The 21,933-nt window shown below is 41.8% G+C and overlaps 2 protein-coding genes across 2 annotated transcripts; both read left to right on the top strand.

The window, feature by feature from the left end:
* Positions 1-371: 371 nt before the first annotated feature.
* LOC100493932 (ribonuclease H1-like) lies at positions 372-8,295 on the top strand. Its single transcript, XM_002935030.5, has 7 exons — positions 372-513; positions 3,343-3,464; positions 4,382-4,481; positions 6,134-6,188; positions 6,307-6,391; positions 7,040-7,164; positions 7,779-8,295. Exons 1-7 carry the CDS (start codon positions 464-466, stop codon positions 7,854-7,856), a joined length of 615 nt encoding a protein of 204 aa, XP_002935076.2. The 5' UTR covers positions 372-463; the 3' UTR covers positions 7,857-8,295.
* A 4,655-nt stretch (positions 8,296-12,950) lies between these two features.
* On the top strand, positions 12,951-21,456 carry LOC100494108 (1,2-dihydroxy-3-keto-5-methylthiopentene dioxygenase). Its single transcript, XM_031902877.1, has 4 exons — positions 12,951-13,438; positions 19,456-19,575; positions 20,313-20,492; positions 20,884-21,456. Exons 1-4 carry the CDS (start codon positions 13,319-13,321, stop codon positions 21,001-21,003), a joined length of 540 nt encoding a protein of 179 aa, XP_031758737.1. The 5' UTR covers positions 12,951-13,318; the 3' UTR covers positions 21,004-21,456.
* Positions 21,457-21,933: the final 477 nt, after the last annotated feature.

Raw genomic sequence — 21,933 nt, 5'->3', positions numbered from 1 at the left:
CCCATATGACTGGAAACCCAGCTATGTGGCCAGTGACATGCAAGCATGAAAAAGAACTAGACATGCCAGAAACACTGGAGCCCCAATCTGAGGGGAAACTAATTAAATGCTGGCTGTGACTTTCTGCTGTGGGGGGGCAGTTCCCTATCAGACGGTTCCATTATATTGACGCATTTATCAGTCGGGCTGAGTCAAGTGAGGCTGTTTTTTTTAGTGATAAAGCCTGTGATAAGCAAAAACAATGTGATAATATTGCACAATATCATAATATATCACAGCTTTATGGGGGAAACAAAATGCGCAGCTTATACTACTGTTATACTAAGGCTATGCACGTCTTAAGCTCCGCCCCGCGCTGTGATGCCCCGCCCACGCTCCGTCAGCTCTAAAGTTTGTGCAGTTTTCACTCCGCTATTAGTGTGAGCCGCGCCTTAGAGTTGGTGGGACTTTTATACACTTGACAATGCCATACGCCGTGCGCCGAGGCCGCCAGGTCGGAGTGTACGATACCTGGTAAGATGAAGTTATAGTGCTGAGTGCCTGTGCCCCACCTGCTGCGCAGCTATACTCAGACTATTCATTCGCGCAGTCCCTAGTGTTACTGCGGCAGGGCTACATATGCGCCACAGCGCCCAGCTACCCACAATAGGTTATTGATAGTGTAGGGGAGGCACTGGCCCCGTTATATTTTGGGTGCTCAGCGTTTAATCTGTCAGTCGTAAATGGGTTATGGCTGCAACTAGTGGTTTAAAAGATTATCCTTCGTGCTTTCGAATTACGCTAATAGAATTTTGAGATACGGATTAGTATAAAGCCTGCATGTTCTGGCATATCGCCAATATAACTAACGCGCCATTATGTTTGGGAGTAACGGGGCTACATTCGCTAAGGGGGCACCAGGGGCAGTGTGCTGATAGTGTGGGGCAGGGAGCTTTATACACTGGGTGTGGCACCGCGGATGGATCCGCCACCGGGCGCGCCTATATACCATTTTGGTTGTTTTAACCCCTGTGTCTGTGCTCTGGAACTCATTTTCTTCTGGTGTTATTCTCATATGCGTACTCTCAAGTCTAATCTCCCCCATTAGGGTAAAACACCTCTTCACTAAAGCTCATTGGGGTCACTGCTCTTTCCATTATCGTGCGATAATTGGGCAGCCAAATATATGATTTATTCTTTCTCTTCAATATGAGGGTGTTTTCTTTCCTTTTTGTTACTGTTACTGTGCTTTTAGGGCTACACGATAGGGAGCATTGGGAGAGAAATAAGTGTAGCACAAGGCTAAAGCTGGCCATACACGTGGCGATCTGGTGATGTTTCGTACGACCATCGGTCGCACGAAACATCGTAAGATCCGCCACACACCATTCAGGGCTGAATCGGCAGGTAAGGAGGTAGAAACAATAGGATTTCTACCTCCTTCTGCCGATTCAGATCTGAAGGGAGAATTTTGGTCAGGCACCTTCTATGGCACCCGATCAAAATTTTCAAACTGGTCCGATCGGCGAGTCGTCCGATATCAGCAGGTTCCTGCGATATCGGTCGACTCGCCGACATACCATACACGCAGGTTTCGTACGATAATATCGGTACGTGTATGGCCACCTTTAGTGGTAGAATTGTTGGGAAGCTAGAGGCCAGGCTTGTACCCAATAGTAGATAATGAGGCTGATAAGGAGAGATGGCAGGGGGAGGAAGCAGCAACACACAATGATATTGAAAAGAAAGTATTAATGCTGGGCTCCTACATAAACTCTGGGTATTATATGTAAACTGCTTCAGACTCCATAGCCACAATCATTTCATTGTTGCTCTTTGTGTAGTTAGAGAGACAGGTTGGAACAATGATTGCTTCCCACCCAACATGTTTATTTAAGATCTGCTTGCAATATTTACCCGCTAATCTGTGCCCTAAACATGTTTGCCTGCTTGTACTCTGTGTTCTCACACGGCGTGTACAGCGGGTACAACTGCCTGCTCTGTATTCACTGGCATTATAATACTAGGATAGCTTAAAGGAGACATATCCTATAAAAATTAAGAATGTACCAGTGAATTATACTCCTCTAGATATAGAAGGATTGTGCTTAAAAAGTTGTGTTTCTGACTGATTTATTGAGAAATTCCACCAAAACCCCCACTAGCCCCGCCCATCTGTTCCACTTCCTGCTGGCTGAATTCTCTGGATGAGCTGTGGAGCCGGCGGCCCTCCGTACCCTGCACTGTAGGACAGGAACCAATCAGCAGCTAGGCTGACCTGATAGGGAACTGAAGCCTGTCTGTGCTTGTGTGAGTGCAGGGCTGTGATTGGCTCTCCCTCTCCTACTGTGCTTCTGGCAGGGACCGTTAGGTCACGCCCACCCCTCATATGAAACACAGACAGGGACCTGAGAGGATCTATAGGGAGCTCCAATAAAGGGGCCATTGTTACAGATAGGGTTAATGTTTAGCCCAAAGGGAAACCAGCACCGTATATTATTCATAATTGCCTACAGGGTTAGGGGTTTTCCCATTTATCCAATATGTTTCCTATCCAGAATGCTCAGGATCTGGGGTTTTCCGGATAAGGGCTCTTACCCTAATTTGGATCTCCGTACCTCAAGTCAGTGATCCCCAACCATTGGCTCAGGAGCTGGATGTTGCTCTCAGTGGCCTCAAAGCAGGTGCTTAATTTTGAATTTCTGGACTGAATGCAAGTTTTGGTTGCATAAAAAACAGATGCACTTCCAAACAGCCTTATTTAGGCTGCCAGACCACATAGGAGCCACCAAACAGCCAATCACAGCCCTTATTTGGCACCCCAATAAAGCTTTTTTTTTTTTATGCTTGTGTTGCTCCTCCACTCTTTTTACATTTAAGCGTAGCTCACTGATTAAAAAGGTTGGGGTTCCTCTGCCTTAAGTCTACTAAATAAAAACTTGTTTGGGAACATTGCCAGATGGCCCGATCTTTCAGTATGGCCTGCCTAAGGGCAGTGACATAAGGGGCTTCAATGACCTTAATGTAAATTAGCAAGGGTAAACGTTATCATCCCATAATCAAATTAAATTTTTTAGTAATTTATCTTCAGTAGTGTATATTGTGGGTAGTGACACTGTATTTTGGGCATTTTGTTAACTGCATGGGCAGCAGAACGTCCTGTGTATGGTTGATGAGCAATATCATCTTACAGAAGTGCTCTACAGTATGTAATTAGGTGTAAGGATGGGAAATCGGAGCTTAATTTCAAATATTTCTGTTGGAGCGTATATGTGTCACAGAAAATCCAGCATCATGTATGGAGACTTTATATGAATACATGGGTGCTACATAAGCCCTTCATACCTGTTGTGTCCCACCTAGGGAGGAATGCAGAGAACAAGTGGATCGCTATCCGTATGCCAGTTTTAGGAAACTTCCAACATATAGAGAAGCAAGAAACTTTGCAAGGAGCAATGAGAGATACTCGCCTTATTCCTCTGCAGGTGAGTCTGTGTGTGAGTTATCTATGCAGGTACATGGCAGTATTTTTTGTTAGATATTGTTTGTGCTGAAATCAGTTAGGTCTACTACATCTGCTAGGAAGGGAGCTCCCCTAAAACACTTTAGATCCACCTATCAATTAAAATCTGACTTTGACTTCAGCATGAAGAGAGATTGTTGAGAGAAGAACAGTGAAGTATAACTTGAAGTAAGATACTTATTTCCATGAAACGCTTATATTCAGTTTCAAAGGTCCCCTTTAAAGTAAGCTATGTCAGCAAAATGAACTACGAGCACATTAACCCCATACATGCCAGAAAGATCACTGCAGAAAACAAACCTGCATTTTAACCCCAAACATGTAAGCAGGATCACTGCAGAAATAGATTATGAGCACATCTCTCCACCGATAGGAACCTGCATGCGCAGTTGGTGGTAGCAGGAAATCTGCACAAGCAGGGTCTGTGTCGGCAGTGGGACCCAAACTGTCTTTAATTGCTAAGAAGATGTTGGCCAGGTATGCTGCTGCGCTACTCTGCTGTTTTAGCTAGAGGTTAGCGGTAGGGACTGTATTTAAACCTAAGAACTATGTAATAAGGGAGAGGTGAGGGGGTCTAGGCAGTTATAGCTAACTGGGCTTTTAGCGCCTAGGGGTATAGTTCTCCTTTAACTCTACTGTTAGCACAAGGTTCCTTTTTTACCCTGCAGTTATTCCAGTACTCCCCCACACACAAGGCTGAAACACAAGCAGCAGTCGTTTCTGACCATAGATCATTGTGGTTATTGCAGGGCTTCACGATGCAGTCTCTGGATAACTGTTTGGTGGTTGTCACCAATTTTCCTGTTGTAAAACCATTGGCTTGCTTATATGGTTCTGCTGGCCTAAACTGCGGATTTATGGTGCTGGTGTTTCCCACAGGACGTTCAGCAGAGGTGTACACAGATGGCTGCTGTTACAGGAATGGTCAATATGGTGCAAATGGCGGCATTGGGGTTTATTGGGGTCCTGAAGATTCAAGGTATGTTTGCTAGCCTTTTCAAGCAGTTGAAAGACATTAAGGTAAACCAAGACTTCGCCAAATTATGTAACGTGTTATCTCCCAGCTAAGACTAGTTCTAGGCAAGTAAGTAAGTAAGTAGAGTTTTATTGTCATCCCAACAATATACTTACAAGTACACAGTGGGATGAAATATCGTCCTCCTGAATCAAAAAGGTGCAATACATAACTAATTACTATAGTAATAGAAAATAAAATTAAAAAAAAAATTCCAGCACAGAACTGTGCAACACAAAATCAGTGAAGTGTTAAGGTAAAATGACTAAATGAATAACCAGTACAGTACAAAAATAGTGCAATATTACAATTAGTGCTGGTAATTCATATTTGTTGGCTTAGAACTCTATGTACAGAATCTGAGAGTAAAACAGAGGTAGGAATTTACACATAGTGGGTATGTATTCTGCCCAAGGCATCCGTTTTCTGATTCTGTCGCCTTCATTGTTCTCTCGACTGTAAGCATTCATATGGCATCCAGCTACTGTATGATCACTTCTACATATAGCCAGTGGGTCTTGGAGCTACATAGCAAATGCTATTCAGGGCAGAAAATAACCGTTCATAACAACTGGCCTTCATTTTCAGGAGGTAGCCCCACAATTAGAAAATACTTATGTTATATTACCTGACATGTTGATAATTTATTTCTCCTGCCTCTGTACTACTTTTTAGCCAACCTTTTTTTAACTGTGTGCAACACTCGGATGTAAAAAGTGTTGGAGCCACACAAGCATGAAAAATGTTCCTTTAGGATGCCATACAAGGACTGTGATTGTCTATCTGGTACCCAATGTGTACCCAAGTCTGTTTAGAGTAAAACTGTGTCTCTGTGCTGACAAAACTTGTCTACAAGCCAAAAATGTAAAAAACAGGATCTGGGAGCAACACCAAATGGGGCATTGAGCAACTTGTTACTTACAAGCCACTGGTTGGGGGTCACTGATAGAGTATGAATGTGTTTCTGGCTAAGAATAAACTTCCCTCATTCTACATGCTTTCAAGGGGACCTGTCACCCTAAGAAATAATTTAAAACTATTTTATATTGTGTTTGTCAAGCAAAATAAACCTCACTTACACTATATAGATCATATAAAACTTATTTTCTTCAGAAATTACACAATGGCAGCAAACAGGTGGGCACCATTTTGTGGGCACTGTTATTAAGGCAAGCATGCACCAGATGCCCATGCACAGGATATACAATTAGATAGGGAGGGGGAAAGTGAGTTCTGAATAGAGAGTAAAAGTAATTATCTACGGCAGTGCTGTCCAACTTCTGTGGTGCCGATGGCCGAAATTTCTCCAGAATACATAATGGAGGGCCAATAATGGCCACTCCCCTTTTTTAAACTGCACTTCAAACCACACCCATGTTATCACAAGACCATACCCACATTAATGGTGATAGCACAGCAAAAACCCGAAATGCTTGGTGCTCACTGCAGGGATATCAACCATCATTCATATGTGGAAGAATTATATTATGTCATATTAAGACACACCCTTAAATCCATATGCTTCCTCCTCCCCTGTAGATAGCACAGCAACCCCAAGCACATAATTACACACATTAGGGACAATTTAATGGCTGATTTAATGTTTTTTTTCACAGAAATGTTTCCGCTAAGCTTAAAGGAAGGCAAACCAACCAGCGAGCTGAAATTGAGGTGAGCCTATTACTCATATTTTCAGAAATAATTCTTAGTGATTTTGTTCTCTCAAACCCCCCCCTCTTCCACCATGAAGATTTAATTGTAATTCATTCTAACAATCATCTTTACCAAGGCTGCCTGCACTGCTGTGGAACAAGCCAGGGATGACAATATCACCAGTCTTAATATAAATACTGACAGCAGGTTCACTATAAAAGGTAAGTTTTCATACTGGCACTTAAATTCTGTTTTGTGCGCCAACTTAGATTTATGTACAAATGATATTTGAAATGGCTGCTGTGTAGAGTTTACAATTTTTATATATTTCCACGCCTGAAATTTAGGTTTGACCAGAGATGAAATTGTTTGCATAGTTACATAGGGTTGAAAAAAGACCAGTGTCCATCAAGTTCAACCCATCCAAGTAAACCCAGCACACTTAACCCACACCTACCAATCTATACACTCACATACATAAACTATATATACAACCACTAGTACTAACTGTAGATATTAGTATCACAATAGCCTTGGATATTCTGATTGATCAAGAACTCATCCAGGCCCCTCTTGCAGGCTTGATTATGCAAAATAATTATGCGGTTTTAATTATATTGAATGTCTGACTTAAAAGAACCACTTGGCATATGTGAGTAATGATCAATTCCAGTTGATCCATAAAACTTGTTGCAATTTATTGTGGCAAAAATAGATTTCTGTTCTAAATGGATTGACTGGTGTTGATTAGCTGTAGGAGAATTTGATCAAGCTTAAGGAATTTCCAGCAAATATTAAATGCTTACGGAGGGATTTCTCCATCTAATGTGTAATAGTCCCATGACATAATCATTTTCTGTTCTTTTTAGGAATGACACAGTGGGTGCCAAGGTGGAAGGAAAATGGTTGGAAAACCATTGATGGTAGAGATGTTATCAACAAGCAGGACTTCCAGAAGCTTGATAAAGCATGTGAAAACATGGACATAAAATGGGTATGAATAGCTGCAAAAATTAATTATGGTTTTATTGATGACTGCTTTTCATGTTGGTTTTGAGCTGCCTTTACTGTCTTTCTGTACATAACTTGTGTGTCATCTGTGTTGTACAGAAAGACAGTAAGAACATGACTTTTTTTAAAGATCTGTTGATGAGATTTTTATTGGTGTATATTACAGTACCCTTCGGTTAACATTTAGTATGATGTAAACTGACATTTTGAGAGAATTTGCAATTTGATTTAATTTTTTATTTTCTTTTTGAAAAGTATCTAGCTTTTTGTTCAGCATAATCACCTCGGCTATAAGAGCCCAGGGAGCTGTCACAGAGAGAAACATTTGTGTCCCTGTATGCATGATGTTATCATACTAGCCCCACCCCATCAGCAGACCATGTACTTTGTTTATTTTATTTGGATTATAAACCCTGTTAGAGATACCTTAATGTCGAACATCAGAGGCAATATTACATTGCAAGTAGAAAATATGCAGAATAGTTCAGTTAATAAATTAGCACTTCTAGCTAGGAGATTAATGAAGTATTTTCAAGCTGTTGCTTACAAATGATGGAACGATTTTCTTACCTGCGCCCTTTCTATGTTTCATTACAGAACTATGTCCCAGGACACTCTGGCAGTGTGGGGAACGACAGGGCGGATCAACTGGCTAAAGCAGGCTCCAGAAAATAAAGAGAAGAAGCTTAGGCACTAGGCACCTAACCAGCCTTATGCTACATGCATATTGTTGTTTATCTACAGACCTAGTTAGGTTGGCTGTTAATGATATTCCTGTTACTACCTGCCACCTTATATTTGTGCTTAGAAGCTTGGCCAGTTGGCCTTCCCTAATGTCACAGGCAGCTAAAGTTGCTGCTGAGGGTTGCCAGTGCCTTAACCTGTTAGCATTGTTATGTTTGTGAGATGTGCGGTGGTATAACCGCCTGGGCATGACCCTGAGTGGGGAAAGTGTTAATGTGTATGTTTAGGAGTGGTGTAAAAGCATTGAGAGGAAATGCTGTTATTTAAGTTTATAGTGCATGTGTTCCCAGATTAGTGCTTTCAAGTTTTCTGAAGTTTCTCTGAAATATGTGAGTGGTGCCTATAAATAAATTGGTTCCTTGATGGCTTCTAGTGTGTACTAAGAATTTGCCTAAATACACATAACTTGTTAAAAAAGACCTTAAGCTAAGAATAAACAAAGTTTGCGCTGCAAGAGATAAAATGTTCACACAGCAATGGCTGGGCTGCTCGGAGGAAAACTTCTACATTTTATATGCCTATAATCCCCTCTAATGTACTTGTACAGAGTAATCATGTCCCCTCGCAAGCGCCTTTTTTCCAGAGAAAACAACCCCAACCTCGACAGTCTCACCTCATAGCTTAAATCTTCCATCCCCTTTACCAGTCTCTGCACTCTCTCCAGCTCATTAATATGCTTCTTAAGACTGGAGCCCAAAACTGCACTGCATAGTCAAGGTGAGGCCTTACCAGGGACCTATAAAGGGGCAAAATTATGTTTTAATCCCTTTTTTATACAATACAGCTCTTAATTTGCTTTAGTATCCACCGAAAAAAAAAAATTGTTATCTACAAAAAAAACCAAATCCTTCTCCAGTAAGGATACCCCCAACAAACTACCATTAAGTAGATGGCTTGAATTTATATTATTTCTACCATTCATCATGCAACCAAGCTGCTTTCTGTCAATCTGACACCATCATGAAAAATCTACCAGGCAGTATACAGTGGGGGAAATAATTATTTGACCCCTCACTGATTTTGTAAGTTTGTCCAATGACAAAGAAATGAAAAGTCTCAGAACAGTATCATTTCAATGGTAGGTTTATTTTTAAGGAACAGTAACACCAAAAAATGAAAGTGTATAAAAATAATTAATATATTATGTACTATTGCCCTGCACTGGTAAAAATTGTGTGTTTGCTTCATAAACCCTACTACAGTTTATATAAATACCCTGCTGTGTAGCCATGGGGGCAGCCATTTAAATTGAAAAAAGGAGAAAAGGCACAGGTTCCTAAGCAGATAACAGATAAGTAGCATAGATTCCCATTGTATTCTACACAGTTATCTGTTATCTTCTTATGTAACCTGTGCCTTTTCTCCTTTTTTCAATTTAAATGGCTGCCCCCATGGCTACACAACAGCTATTTCTATTAACTACAGTAGTCTTTCTGAAGCAAACACACAACTTTTACCAGTGCAGGGCAACAGTACATTATATTTTAATTATTTTAAAACATTTTTATTTTTTAGTGTTACTGTTCCTTTAACAGTGGCAGATAGCACATCAAAAGGAAAATCGAAAAAATAACTTTAAATAAAAGATAGCAACTGATTTGCATTTCATTGAGTGAAATAAGTTTTTGAACCCCTACCAACCATTAAGAGTTCTGGCTCCCACAGAGTGGTTAGACACTTCTACTCAATTAGTCAACCTCATTAAGGACACCTGTCTTAACTAGTCACCTGTATAAAAGACACCTGTCCACAGAATCAATCAATCAAGCAGACTCCAAACTCTCCAACATGGGAAAGACCAAAGAGCTGTCCAAGGATGTCAGAGACAAAATTGTAGACCTGCACAAGGCTGGAATGGGCTACAAAACCATTAGCAAGAAGCTGGGAGAGAAGGTGACAACTGTTGGTGCGATTGTTCGAAAATGGAAGGAGCACAAAATGACCATCAATCGACCTCGCTCTGGGGCTCCACGCAAGATCTCACCTCGTGGGGTGTCAATGATTCTGAGAAAGGTGAAAAAGCATCCTAGAACTACACGGGAGGAGTTAGTTAATGACCTCAAATTAGCAGGGACCACAGTCACCAAGAAAACCATTGGAAACACATTACACCGCAATGGATTAAAATCCTGCAGGGCTCGCAAGGTCCCCCTGCTCAAGAAGGCACATGTGCAGGCCCGTCTGAAGTTTGCCAATGAACACCTGAATGATTCTGTGAGTGACTGGGAGAAGGTGCTGTGGTCTGATGAGACCAAAATAGAGCTCTTTGGCATTAACTCAACTCGCTGTGTTTGGAGGAAGAAAAATGCTGCCTATGACCCCCAAAACACCGTCCCCACCGTCAAGCATGGGGGTGGAAACATTTTGCTTTGGGGGTGTTTTTCTGCTAAGGGCACAGGACAACTTATTCGCATTAACGGGAAAATGGACGGAGCCATGTATCGTGAAATCCTGAACGACAACCTCCTTCCCTCTGCCAGGAAACTGAAAATGGGTCGTGGATGGGTGTTCCAGCACGACAATGACCCAAAACATACAGCAAAGGCAACAAAGGAGTGGCTCAAGAAGAAGCACATTAAGGTCATGGAGTGGCCTAGTCAGTCTCCGGACCTTAATCCAATAGAAAACCTATGGAGGGAGCTCAAGCTCAGAGTTGCACAGAGACAGCCTCGAAACCTTAGGGATTTAGAGATGATCTGCAAAGAGGAGTGGGACCAACATTCCTCCTAAAATGTGCGCAAACTTGGTCATCAATTACAAGAAACGTTTGACCTCTGTGCTTGCAAACAAGGGTTTTTCCACTAAGTATTAAGTCTTTTTTTGTTAGAGGGTTCAAAAACTTATTTCACTCAATGAAATGCAAATCAGTTGCTATCTTTTATTTAAAGTTATTTTTTCGATTTTCCTTTTGATGTGCTATCTGCCACTGTTAAAATAAACCTACCATTGAAATGATACTGTTCTGAGACTTTTCATTTCTTTGTCATTGGACAAACTTACAAAATCAGTGAGGGGTCAAATAATTATTTCCTCCACTGTAGCTCTTACTGAGCTTGAATCCTGGGTTCTTTATATGTATTCCATAATAACACGGGGCAACAGATTGTACTTAAAAATGTTTCTGTAGTATTTAGCTTGATAACTTCAGTACATTCTGAGCCACTAGAGGGCACTATGTCACTGATCTTGTAAATGATCTCATTTTCATTTAAATACTATAATATGGGCTTAGTGTCAGGATGAGATTGTTGCCTGGATATGTTACATACCCAGTTTGATAACAAAATACTGGAGACAAATAGAGATTTGAAGGATTCACAAAATAATTGAATTTCCATTTCATTGAATAGAGGTTGGCAGCTACTGGTGCAGATCAGCTTGCTCAGAAGAGGCAGATATTGGGGTATTACATGTCTTTCTTTATAATGGCAAGCTATTTATAAGAACAATGCTGGTTATAATGCCACTTTTGGCTGAAATATTTGAGAGACCTTGATCCTCACTTTTCTTGGAATCAGTGGGAAAATGCACAATTGAGCCTTTTCAGGTTGGAATGTTCCCATTAGGGCCAATAACAAGTAGTACAGGCGCCTCCTGGCACTATGCAATGTACCCTAGGTATTTTCTGAAAAGTCATAAAAACCACTAACTTTAGGAAAGCTTTGCAGATTGGTACTTTGGTGTAGAAAGGACTATTTACCCATGTTGGATTTGTCAGAATGTGTACTTTCAAAAACTATATGGTTTTCAGGGGTCACCCAACATTTCTGCAGCTTCTACCCCACACAAAGCTGCCATGTGTTTATGAATTAGGTAAAGGTAAGCCATGAAATTAGTGCGCACAAGGTATATTTTGGGGTCTGTAAGTGCCATGTGCTTTGATAAACCTATGTACAGTGGGCATCAAACTGTTCAGTAGACCTCAGGGTTCATATTTAGGAAGTTTTATATAGCTACCTAATGACCTGTAGGAAATAACATTCTGCAAAATGGAAGCTTTGAGTGTTTTTTTGGAAATGTCATTAAAATTGCTAAATTTAGGAAAGCTTTGCGGCTTGGTACTTTGGAGTAGAAAGAAGTGGGTACCCATTTTAGATTGGGGGGAAGGTTTACTTTCCAAAAATATATGGCTTTCTGGTGTGAGTGTACTTTTTTGTAACTTTATCCCACATATAATGATGTAAATCTGCTGAAATGATAGATTGCATGGGGTATGTTCCCATTGGGGCCCGTACATGCCACATACATAGGGAAACCTATACATATTGGGCATCAAACTGTTCAGTGGGCCCCTGGCGTTCATATTTAGGGTGTTTTATTTGGTTACATTATGACCTGTAGGAGATCAGATACTATAGACTGGAAACTTTGAAGCAATTTTTTAAAAAAAATCACAAATTTTGATAAAAACCAGTAACTTTAGGAAAGCATTGAGCCTTGGTAGATTGGAGTAGACAATTGTGCCTATTCTGGATTCCCCAGAATCTGTTCTTTCCAAAAATATAAAGTATAATTTTCTGGGATAAACCTTCTGTTAGTGGAATTTTTGACCTTGAAATCTGTATGCAGCTTTCTGGAGCAGTGCTTTGGAAATTTGGTAGTGTACTGCTGGGAGTTTTTGACCTATACAAGTGAGAAATCTCCATATAACTATATATATTTGGTATTGGCACGTTCAGGAGACATGGGACTTTAAAAATCAGTTGTATTTTTGTGCATAAAATAATTTTTGTTTCTAGTATATGTGTTTATATTATGGAAAAATTTGATTTTTTTTTTTCTTTTTTTAGACATTTAGAAGCCTATATCTTGTTACAGAATTAGAATTACACAAACACCCCCAAAAGCTTAGGTTGTCCAAAAGCTTAGGTTGTCCTGAAAAAAACGATATATTGTTTTCCTGGGTAAACTGAAAGTCCCCCCGAGGAAAGGCCCCTAAAGTGAAACAGTGGCAATACAAGTTCGGCTTTGACCAAAACAGCTGGCAGTAAAAGGGTTAAAATATAATGTACTTTAGACTACAGTTTATATAAACAAAGCCATTGTGTAACAATGGAGGCATTTGAAATAAGGTGTAACCCCTAATTGGCTGTGAAAAGAGCAATATCAGCTAGATTGGCTTTAGAGCATGGGGAACATTGCAGACTCCCTAATGTGTAGAGTCTTATGTGGAAATACCCTTGGGCTGTGTGCAAAGTAATATAAAAAACTGACGCCAGAAGGTTCTTTTGTGATGAAACCTAAATCAACTGGTTTATTGCCCCCACCCCACCCCTGTATTGGGAGCCAAGATGGGCGTGGTAAGGCGTAGGGGCGTATCCCCAGTGCTAATAAGACAGGAGGGGCTGCTGGATTGACCCAGTTGTGTAAGTGGCAGAGGGGATTGGGTCACCATGGTGCAGGCCTGGTACATGGACGATTCCGCGGAGGATCGGAAGAAGCCGCACCACCTGCAGCCGGAGCAGCCTGTAAGCTTAGAGCAGCTGAAGGCATTCGGGGTGCACTCATTCTCAGTAAGTCATGTCCTTACTCGCTATCCCGGAAGAACCTGCACTCACTTTCTCCTCCTGTCACTGTCTGACTCCCGGCATTCCCTGCACTGCCCGCAATGGGGTATGGGGGTTGTAGTTCCGTGAGGGGACAGAAAGTAACACGTGACTGGGGAAAAGTTTGGTCTAATCCAGGGGTCTCAAACTCGCGGCCCGCGGGCCATTTGCGGCCCTCGGTACAGTATTTTGTGGCCTGCACCAACACCTTCTCAAAAGCAATGAATGGATCACGATTTTTATTGCGATTCAAGGGATAATGCAAGGCACGACGGGCGGGAGCTGCTGATTGCGGAAATGACGTTATGCCATCATAACAGTTATTATGGGAAGACGTTCTGTGTGCACAATTAGCTGCTAAGGAGCTAATTGTGCACACAGAACGTCTTCCCATAATAACTGTTATGATGGCATAACGTCATTTCCGCAATCAGCAGCTCCCGCCCGCCGTGCCTTGCATTATCCCTTGAAAGCCAATTTTTTGTGAAATCCCTTATGCGGCCCAGCCTCATCCTGACTTTGCCTCCTGCGGCCCCCAGGTAAATTGAGTTTGAGCCCCCTGGTCTAATCCCTCCATGTGGGGATTGCAGGCTGGGCTACACGCTATCTATTCTCCCCTCGCCTATTTATATTAGCGTTATATCCCTGCTGCTGCATGCCTGGGCAAGGGGGAATGCTGGGAATTGTAGTTGGGCACCCCTGGTTTATAGTGTTAGATGTTTCTGTTCTACAGCTGCCCATGGTTCATCCCCCAGGGCCCATATCCACAATAACTTCAGCAATGCTTGGGGTTTAATAAAGGAACAGTATCACAAAAAAATGAAATTGTTTTAAAGTAATTAACCTTTCTGCTGCCAACCACTTATGGCATACGTGCTTGCAGAGATATTCGTAGTTTGGCAGATTAAGGTTACTGTCTGCAGAGGCGGCATGTGCAGAGAGTTCAGAGTGAGGACACCTCCCTGGCCAACGAGCCAGGGGGGCTGTCATGTCAGTCCTGCAATGTGATCATCGCAGGACCGACCTCTAAGCAGCAGGTTCTATCACATTGGCTGCTTCTCCTGCTCCTTCCCCCCATCCATTGCTGCCCCCACTCGCTTTCTGCTGCCTGATGAACTCTGCACAAGGACCCTCCATGTGATAGGTTCGTCCATCTACCTCCAAAGTACCAATCAGCAAAGCTTTCCTAAAGTTAGTGGTTTTTATGATATTTCAGAAAATCGCCTAAAAATGTAGCAGTTTGCCTGTCTTGGAGGTAGATTAGGCGATTTTCTGAAATGTCATAAATACTACTAACTTTAGGAAAGTTTTGCAGATTGGTACTTTGGTGTAGAAAGGACTATTTACCCATGTTGGATTTGTCAGAATGTGTATTTTAAAAAAATATATGGTTTTCTAGGATTTTGTATAGTTAGGGGGGTTACGGCACATAATACACGGTCATTGGGCTTATTTTGCAGAAACTGTTGGCAGCTGAGAAAAAAATTATATGCACTATTTTCATTTGGGTGCCTCTGTACAACACATATCTTTGCATATTGGGCATCAAACTGTTCAGTAGTGCTCTGGCATTCATATTTAGGGTGATGTGTCATTGTATGTACGAAATGTTGTAAGATAAATGTGGCAAATTGCAACATTTTTAGGCGTTTTTCAGAAAAGTCATAAAAAACACTAACTTTTGGAAAGCTTTGGTGTAGAAAGGACTCTAGCCATGTTGGATTTGTCAGAAACTTTAAAAATATATGGTTTTCAGGGGTCACCCTACATTTCTGAAGCTTCTACCCCACGCAAAGCTGCCAGGTGTTTATGAATTAGGTAAAGGTAAGCCATGAAATTAGTGCGCACAAGGTATATTTGTATTATATGTGCTTTTATAAACCTATGTACAGTGGGCATCAAACTGTTCAGTAGACCTTGGGGTTCATATTTAGGGTGTTTTATATAGCTACCTAATGACCTGTAGGAAATAAGATGCTGCAAAATGGAAGCTTTGAGGGGATTTTTGGAAATGTCATCAAAATTGCCAAATTTAGGAAAGCTTGCGGCTTGGTACTTTGGAGTAGAAAGACATGGGTACACATTTTAGATTCGGGTGAAGGTTTACTTTCCAAAAATATATGGCTTTTTGAGGTGAGCGTGCTTTTTACTAGCTTTATCCCACATATAATGATGTAAATGTGTTGATTTTGCAGGAGCTGAATGACAGAAATGACAGATCATATGGGGGTATGTTCCCATTGGGGTCCCTACATGCCACATACTTAGCTAAAGCTATACATATTGGGCATCAAACTGTTCAGTGGACTTTACTTTATAACCTGTAGGAGATACTATAGACTGGAAGCTTTGAAGCGATTTTACAAAAAATTCACAAATTCTGATAACCAATAACTTTAGGAAAGCATTGCGACTTGATAGTTTGGAGTAGACGGACAGTTCTACCTATTCTGAATTCCCAAGAATCTGTTCCTTCCAAAAATGTATATTTTTTTGGGATAAACCTTCTGTTAGTGGAATTTTTGACCTTGAAATCTAAAGTATGCAGCTTTCTGGAGCAGTGCTTTGGGATTTGGTAGTGTACTGCTGGGAGTTGTTGACCTATACAAGTGAGAAAACTCCATAAAACTATATATATTTGGTATTGGCACGTTCAGGGGACATGGGACTTTCCAAATCAGTTTTATTTTCGTGCATAAAATAATTTTTGTTAGTAAATTTGTTTATATTATGGAAAATGTGATTTATTTATTTTTTTTTTTAATTTTATAGACATTTAGAAGCCTGTATCTAAAATACAAAAATTCTACCATATTTTGAAAGCTTAGGTTGTCCTGAAAAAAACAATTTTCCTGGGTAAACTGAAAGTCCCCCCTGAGGAAAGGCCCCTAAAGTGAAACAGTGCAAAATGTTCTAAAACTGTCTGACAATACAAGTTCGGCTTTGACCAAAACAGCTGGCAGTAAAAGGGTTAAAATATAATGTACTTTAGCCCTGCACTACTACAGTTTATATAAACAAAGCCATTGTGTAGCAATGGAGGCATTTGAAATAGGGTGTAACCCCTAATTGGCTGTGAAAAGAGCAATATCAGCTAGATTGGATCTAATGTGTAGAGTCCTGTGTGGAAATATCCTTGGGGTGAGATTAATTTTCTAATTTAGAATGCTAATTTAGAATTGCTTCATTATGACCAAGATTAATGTTTGGGATTTTACAAAGCTGAAACTCAAACAGACAAGACATACACAGCCCTTAGAAAAATCGAAGTGTTCAGGTCAAAATCAAACAGGTGGCAGCCCTAATGCAGATACATTTAGTTTAATAGAAAATCTCATAAAATGGCAGTGGAGCTATATTATTCACATATAAATATGTCCAGAATCTGCCTTTAATATAATTATATGCCACTCCAAGTAACGCCTACCCACTAAATGTGCATGGACCCCCAGTGCCCCAACAACAACACATTCCCTCACCCCTTTTATTACCCCTTTTCTGTCACAGCCCTGTACTGTACCTTAGTAGAGGCTTTTAAGGGACTTGGAAATACATTATAATTATTTATATTATCCCCATTTATATTTGGTATTCTTTATTTTGTATTAAACCACTGCTTATTGTATTTGGATTTTGGGATACTCTGTGTGGGGAAATCTCACTGCAAGGGCTCCCCACCCCCTGTCATGACCCCCCTTTCTGAAACATATTTCCCCCCCCCCCACCATGTCTGGACTGGGAGTCAAAATAGGCCCTGGCATTCCAAGTACACAGAGGCCCAAACCCCCCCCCCAAGACCACTAAATAGCAACTGTCTATGGCATCTTACAGCAGCCCCACTGTGCAGCATACCAGTGTGATACAGCCCACTAGAGCCACAGCTCACCGGGATTTCCTCCCAGTAGTCCCGTCCAACCCTGTTTATCCAGGTGTCTAGTGGGAATTTGAAGGCCTTCACCCCCCAATATATAATAGGGTTATCATAAAAATAGGTGGGGACTTCCCTCCATACCACTGACCTGATAAAGCAGTCCTGTCACTAAGGTGATAACCACTGCCAACATCTTTTTTTCTTAGGAATTAACCCTCTAATTACCAATAAACTTAAAAATCATAAGCAGTAATACGGGCTAGTGGTGTGGCTACCATTTCCATATATTATACATGCACTGTACATTAATGCGATGACCTTCCCCATTTAGCTTCCTGATGGCGAGTAATTGACTGGAAAAGTCGAAATCTAATAAATGAGTTTCTCTTTGCTGCCTCATTAGTTGTGCCGCCACGGTACCTGGGACTTTGGTGCTGTGAGACGGTCCCTGCGCAGGTTTTGCAAATAGAATTTAGTTGCAGCACTAAGGCCAGTTGGGACATTCAGCCAGGAAATATATTTTTTGAGGGGGGGGGGGGGGCTAATCTTGGCTCCTGTTTCTGTGAAAGTGTCCATCTGAGCCTACAAGTAATGTGTTGCGCCAGAGGGTGAGACAGAACAGGGGAACAGTGGGATAAATATTAATTCTTGTTAAATTGCTGTATTTCGGCAAGAAACATTTTATTTTAATTGCAAGCCATTTGTCTCCTGCTTGCACCGTGACAGCAACAAAACAGCACTCGGCAGGACCTTTCGCCCCGTCACGCGTGCACAGCAACTATAAGCTTGGTGCTTGGGGGGGGATTGTGTTCTTTAAAGGGACAGTGTGCACATTATACTATGAGACAGTTACTGTAAGAAAAGCTGCGCTCGCTTGTCTGGCAGTCAGAGTCGTGTCCTACAGTGCACATGAACCCACCAGCTTGGCTTTCCTTTGGGGTGAAGACACACAGAGCTACTAGTAGCAGCTACTTGTCTTGACTACTAAAATAGACAATGCTGATAGTTTACTGATAATTGTATCTACATGTGTTTTAGCAGACACAGTTCTCAGTATTGTCTATGGCAGGGTATTTTCTGGCGTTTAGTAGCCGTGACAAGTAGCTGCTACTAAGTAGCTCCTGTGCCACTGTTGGATGTGGCTTGATGGAACAACCTGAGATTTCATGAGTGGGTTTTGTATTGGAATTCTGCAGCAGGTCAGGTACCCACAGAATGCCCAACATATGGGAGGGTTGCAGTCTAAATTAGGGCTCAGTACCATATTGTGGGGGTCTTCCATGCGGATCCTGTCAAGCTAGTTCCAATCCGGATTGGGACACTGGTGATGGTACCTCCTCTGCTCTGTGTATACTTGGGGGGGGGGGGGGGGGGGGGGGTGACAATCCAATGTCACACAAGTGACCCTGCCATTTTCTTTCAGGCCTGACTAATTTCCAATGCAGCATTGACCCGCACCAGACCCTATTTTGTGTAGAAGAAATTAGGGTTATGTTGCTTTTTGACTGCCATTTCTTGTGGCACATCCCCTTTACACTGTTAGTGATTGGAAACATGGCAGCAATGGAAGTGGCGCAGGGAGGGCAGCAGGCCAGGCCAGTTTGTAGAGGGCCCAGTGTGGTCCTTACCCAGCAGGATTCACCAGGCTTTTCCAAGGCTTGCGGGTTGTAGAGATGTCCCAATACAGATACCCCTATATCATCAGATCCGCCCAGTATGGGCAGTTGGTCAGAGAATGGATCACTGAGGGAATGAGTGATCCGCTAGGCTCTGCTGATGTTAGCATGTTCGGCTCTGATACATGTGAATCCCATGAAAGGACAAGTAGTGACTGATGCATGGAGTGAATGGCAGGGAAACACTGATTTGTTAGAGCTTTGGTTTGGGGCCCCCATGCGCATCCTCGTAGCCATACACATTCGCTTAGTTGTGTGGGCAGCCAGCCGTACTGTCACACGTACCTCTCCATATGCCCTTTGGCTGCTCACCAACCAATTCCAAGGAAGTGATTACCATGTGTATCCCTGTACCTTTCCCTATACATCCCCCATGTACAGTTATTGATTTTCTGCTTCCATCAGTTCTGATCTTTGCTTTTCCCATTCGCTTATAGTTGGATGCTGACAGATACAAGTCTGATCCTGAGCTTGCCAAGATCCGCCAGGAAAAAAACTACACCCGGATGGATATCGTAACCATGCACAAGGATACGAAGCCCAGTAAGGAGGAAAAGGTAATACATAGCATATGCCCAATTACATAAATTACCTTGTCCCCACAAAGCATCCAAAATATCCTGTCCAGCCAGTCACAAATTGGGGGAGCCCTAGAAGAAGGAGAAACCCAGTAAATAGCACTCTGGGTGTTGTTACCTATTATCCTAAAGGAACCTTTGTGGTGCTAATTGTTAATATATATTATATGAAAATCTCTGTGCACTCAGTTGAAAGGATTCTCACTTGACTAGAGGCATGTGCGACTGTAACTCCCCCCTACATGGAGCCTCTGCATTGCACATACAGACCCTGTCGTTCAGCACAGATACAGCAATGAAACACATTTCATGGCACTGACACTAACGGCACAGGTTTCCCATGATAAAATCAGACAGTTCCAAGTACTGTTTGTCCTGTGTGCCCCGATCAGAGAGAGCCAGATAATGGGCTCCATGGTTAATAGCAATAATAACTGGCACTGAGAGTTTATTAGTTACGATATCGCTGAATGCACTGATGGTTCCCACTAATGAGCTGTGATGTTCAGCCTATAGGGGATTCATTCAGGGGTTGCACGGAGCATCAGCTGATGGTAAGTTCTAAGCCCCCAATACTGTTTGTGGCACCATCCGGGTCTGTCCTTTTTCCGTGTCACTATCCACGTGCAGAAGCCATGTAACTGGCTTATTTATAGCCAGAGACTGTATGCACAAATGAAACCATTCCGTATAACCCACAAAGGCTCTCCCTCCAGCTGAAAAGCTTCTACGAGGAACACTTACACCTCGATGATGAAATTCGTTACATCCTTGAGGGCAGCGGGTACTTTGATGTTCGAGACAAGGACGACAGGTGGATCCGGATCTTCATGCAAAAAGGGGAAATGATAGTTCTGCCGGCTGGGATTTACCATCGCTTCACCGTGGATGAAAATGTGGGTATATCTGTCTTGTATATGTCTGCCCTTTCCCTAATGTATTCTATGGGCCAGATAAAGAGCTGACTTTGGCCTTGGTGTATAATGAAGCAATAGAATTCTTAATGAATCAGATAAAGTGAGTGTAGCACTGGCCAGACCGGGGATGAATTTGACGTAGTTGGGCAGCTTGAATATATTATAATATATGGACACACAATCCCTGTTTTGTTTATAGGGGAGGGCAGTTTTTAGTAGCTTTGTGTATATGGATATATAGGAGACTAAATGGGCCTCTTGTTTCTATACACCAATTTCAGCTACTATAAGGATTGCTAATGTAGCCCATTTGTTACATTTCTTACTGAAGCAGAGGGAGCACTTACTGTAATATTTTTGTCTCCTATAGAATTATGTGAAAGTCATGAGACTGTTTGTGGGAGACTCAGAGTGGACCTCGTTTGACCGCCCTGCTGACCACTGTGAGGCTCGTGAAAAATACGTTCAGTTTTTGACACAGACAGTTTGAACTTTATTTCTCTTGAGCTTTGGCTGACTTGTTCTGTTCAGAGAATGAGTGGGAAATTGAATAAATATCCTTTGCTAAATGGAGGTAATAGTTGTGAGGTTTGACATAATATCATATACTCTTATACTCTGAAGCTTAGCATATTATACTCCATTTTGAAATGTATTTCCATTTTGTAACTGCTGACTGCAAGGCTTGACATTCCATAATAGTTGTTTTTCTCAAGTAGTACCTTTGCAAGGCTTGCACCTTACAAAATACATGTTATGAAAAACAGCTTTATCCTATGTCTTCTCTGATGCATCCTATACTCCTTACATTTTTGCAGTGGTCATCCTTGAAGCTAAGGTGGTCTCTTTCTATTTTTTGTAATACATTCCTTTGTATGTACACATACACAAAAGGTATAAAAGCTATAAGCACGTAAAAATAAATTGAACAAGTTTGAACTGCCTTGGTGGTTGTGTCCTTCTTGTTTCTGTGCACAAGAGCTCCCACTGGTCCTACACTTACAGTGAGCGGTCAGGAACCCTAACAATAGTGATTCCAAAGCAAGAAACATCCAGCCAGTGTGCAGCATGGAATATGTGTACAGAGCAGTGATTGGCTGGTGTGGTGTGTGGCATTGCTAGTACCTGTGGCACTCTGCTGCGGGCTTCTTGTGAACTAGAAGTGCCAAGTGCCCTGCCAGGAGATGTAGGATAGAGCCATGTTACCATCGATGGTAAGGCCCCCTATTTTACACACAGGCATTTACAGTATATATGCGCTCCACTGAGCAGGAATGAGGAGCCATTCCTTCCTATGTTACCTGTAGCCATGTACCACACTAAACCGCCAATGAGGGTGAGTTGTTGCATATTCTGTTCACTTGCATTCTGCAGGTCTGCACTTTGCCACTACAGCCAGAATAGGGACAAATGGGCTCTT

The sequence above is a fragment of the Xenopus tropicalis genome, chromosome 5, assembly GCF_000004195.4.
Source record: "Xenopus tropicalis strain Nigerian chromosome 5, UCB_Xtro_10.0, whole genome shotgun sequence".
NCBI lineage: Eukaryota > Metazoa > Chordata > Amphibia > Anura > Pipidae > Xenopus > Xenopus tropicalis.
The sequence above is the reverse complement of the archived record's forward strand: the minus strand, read 5'-3'. Positions and strand labels throughout refer to the sequence as shown.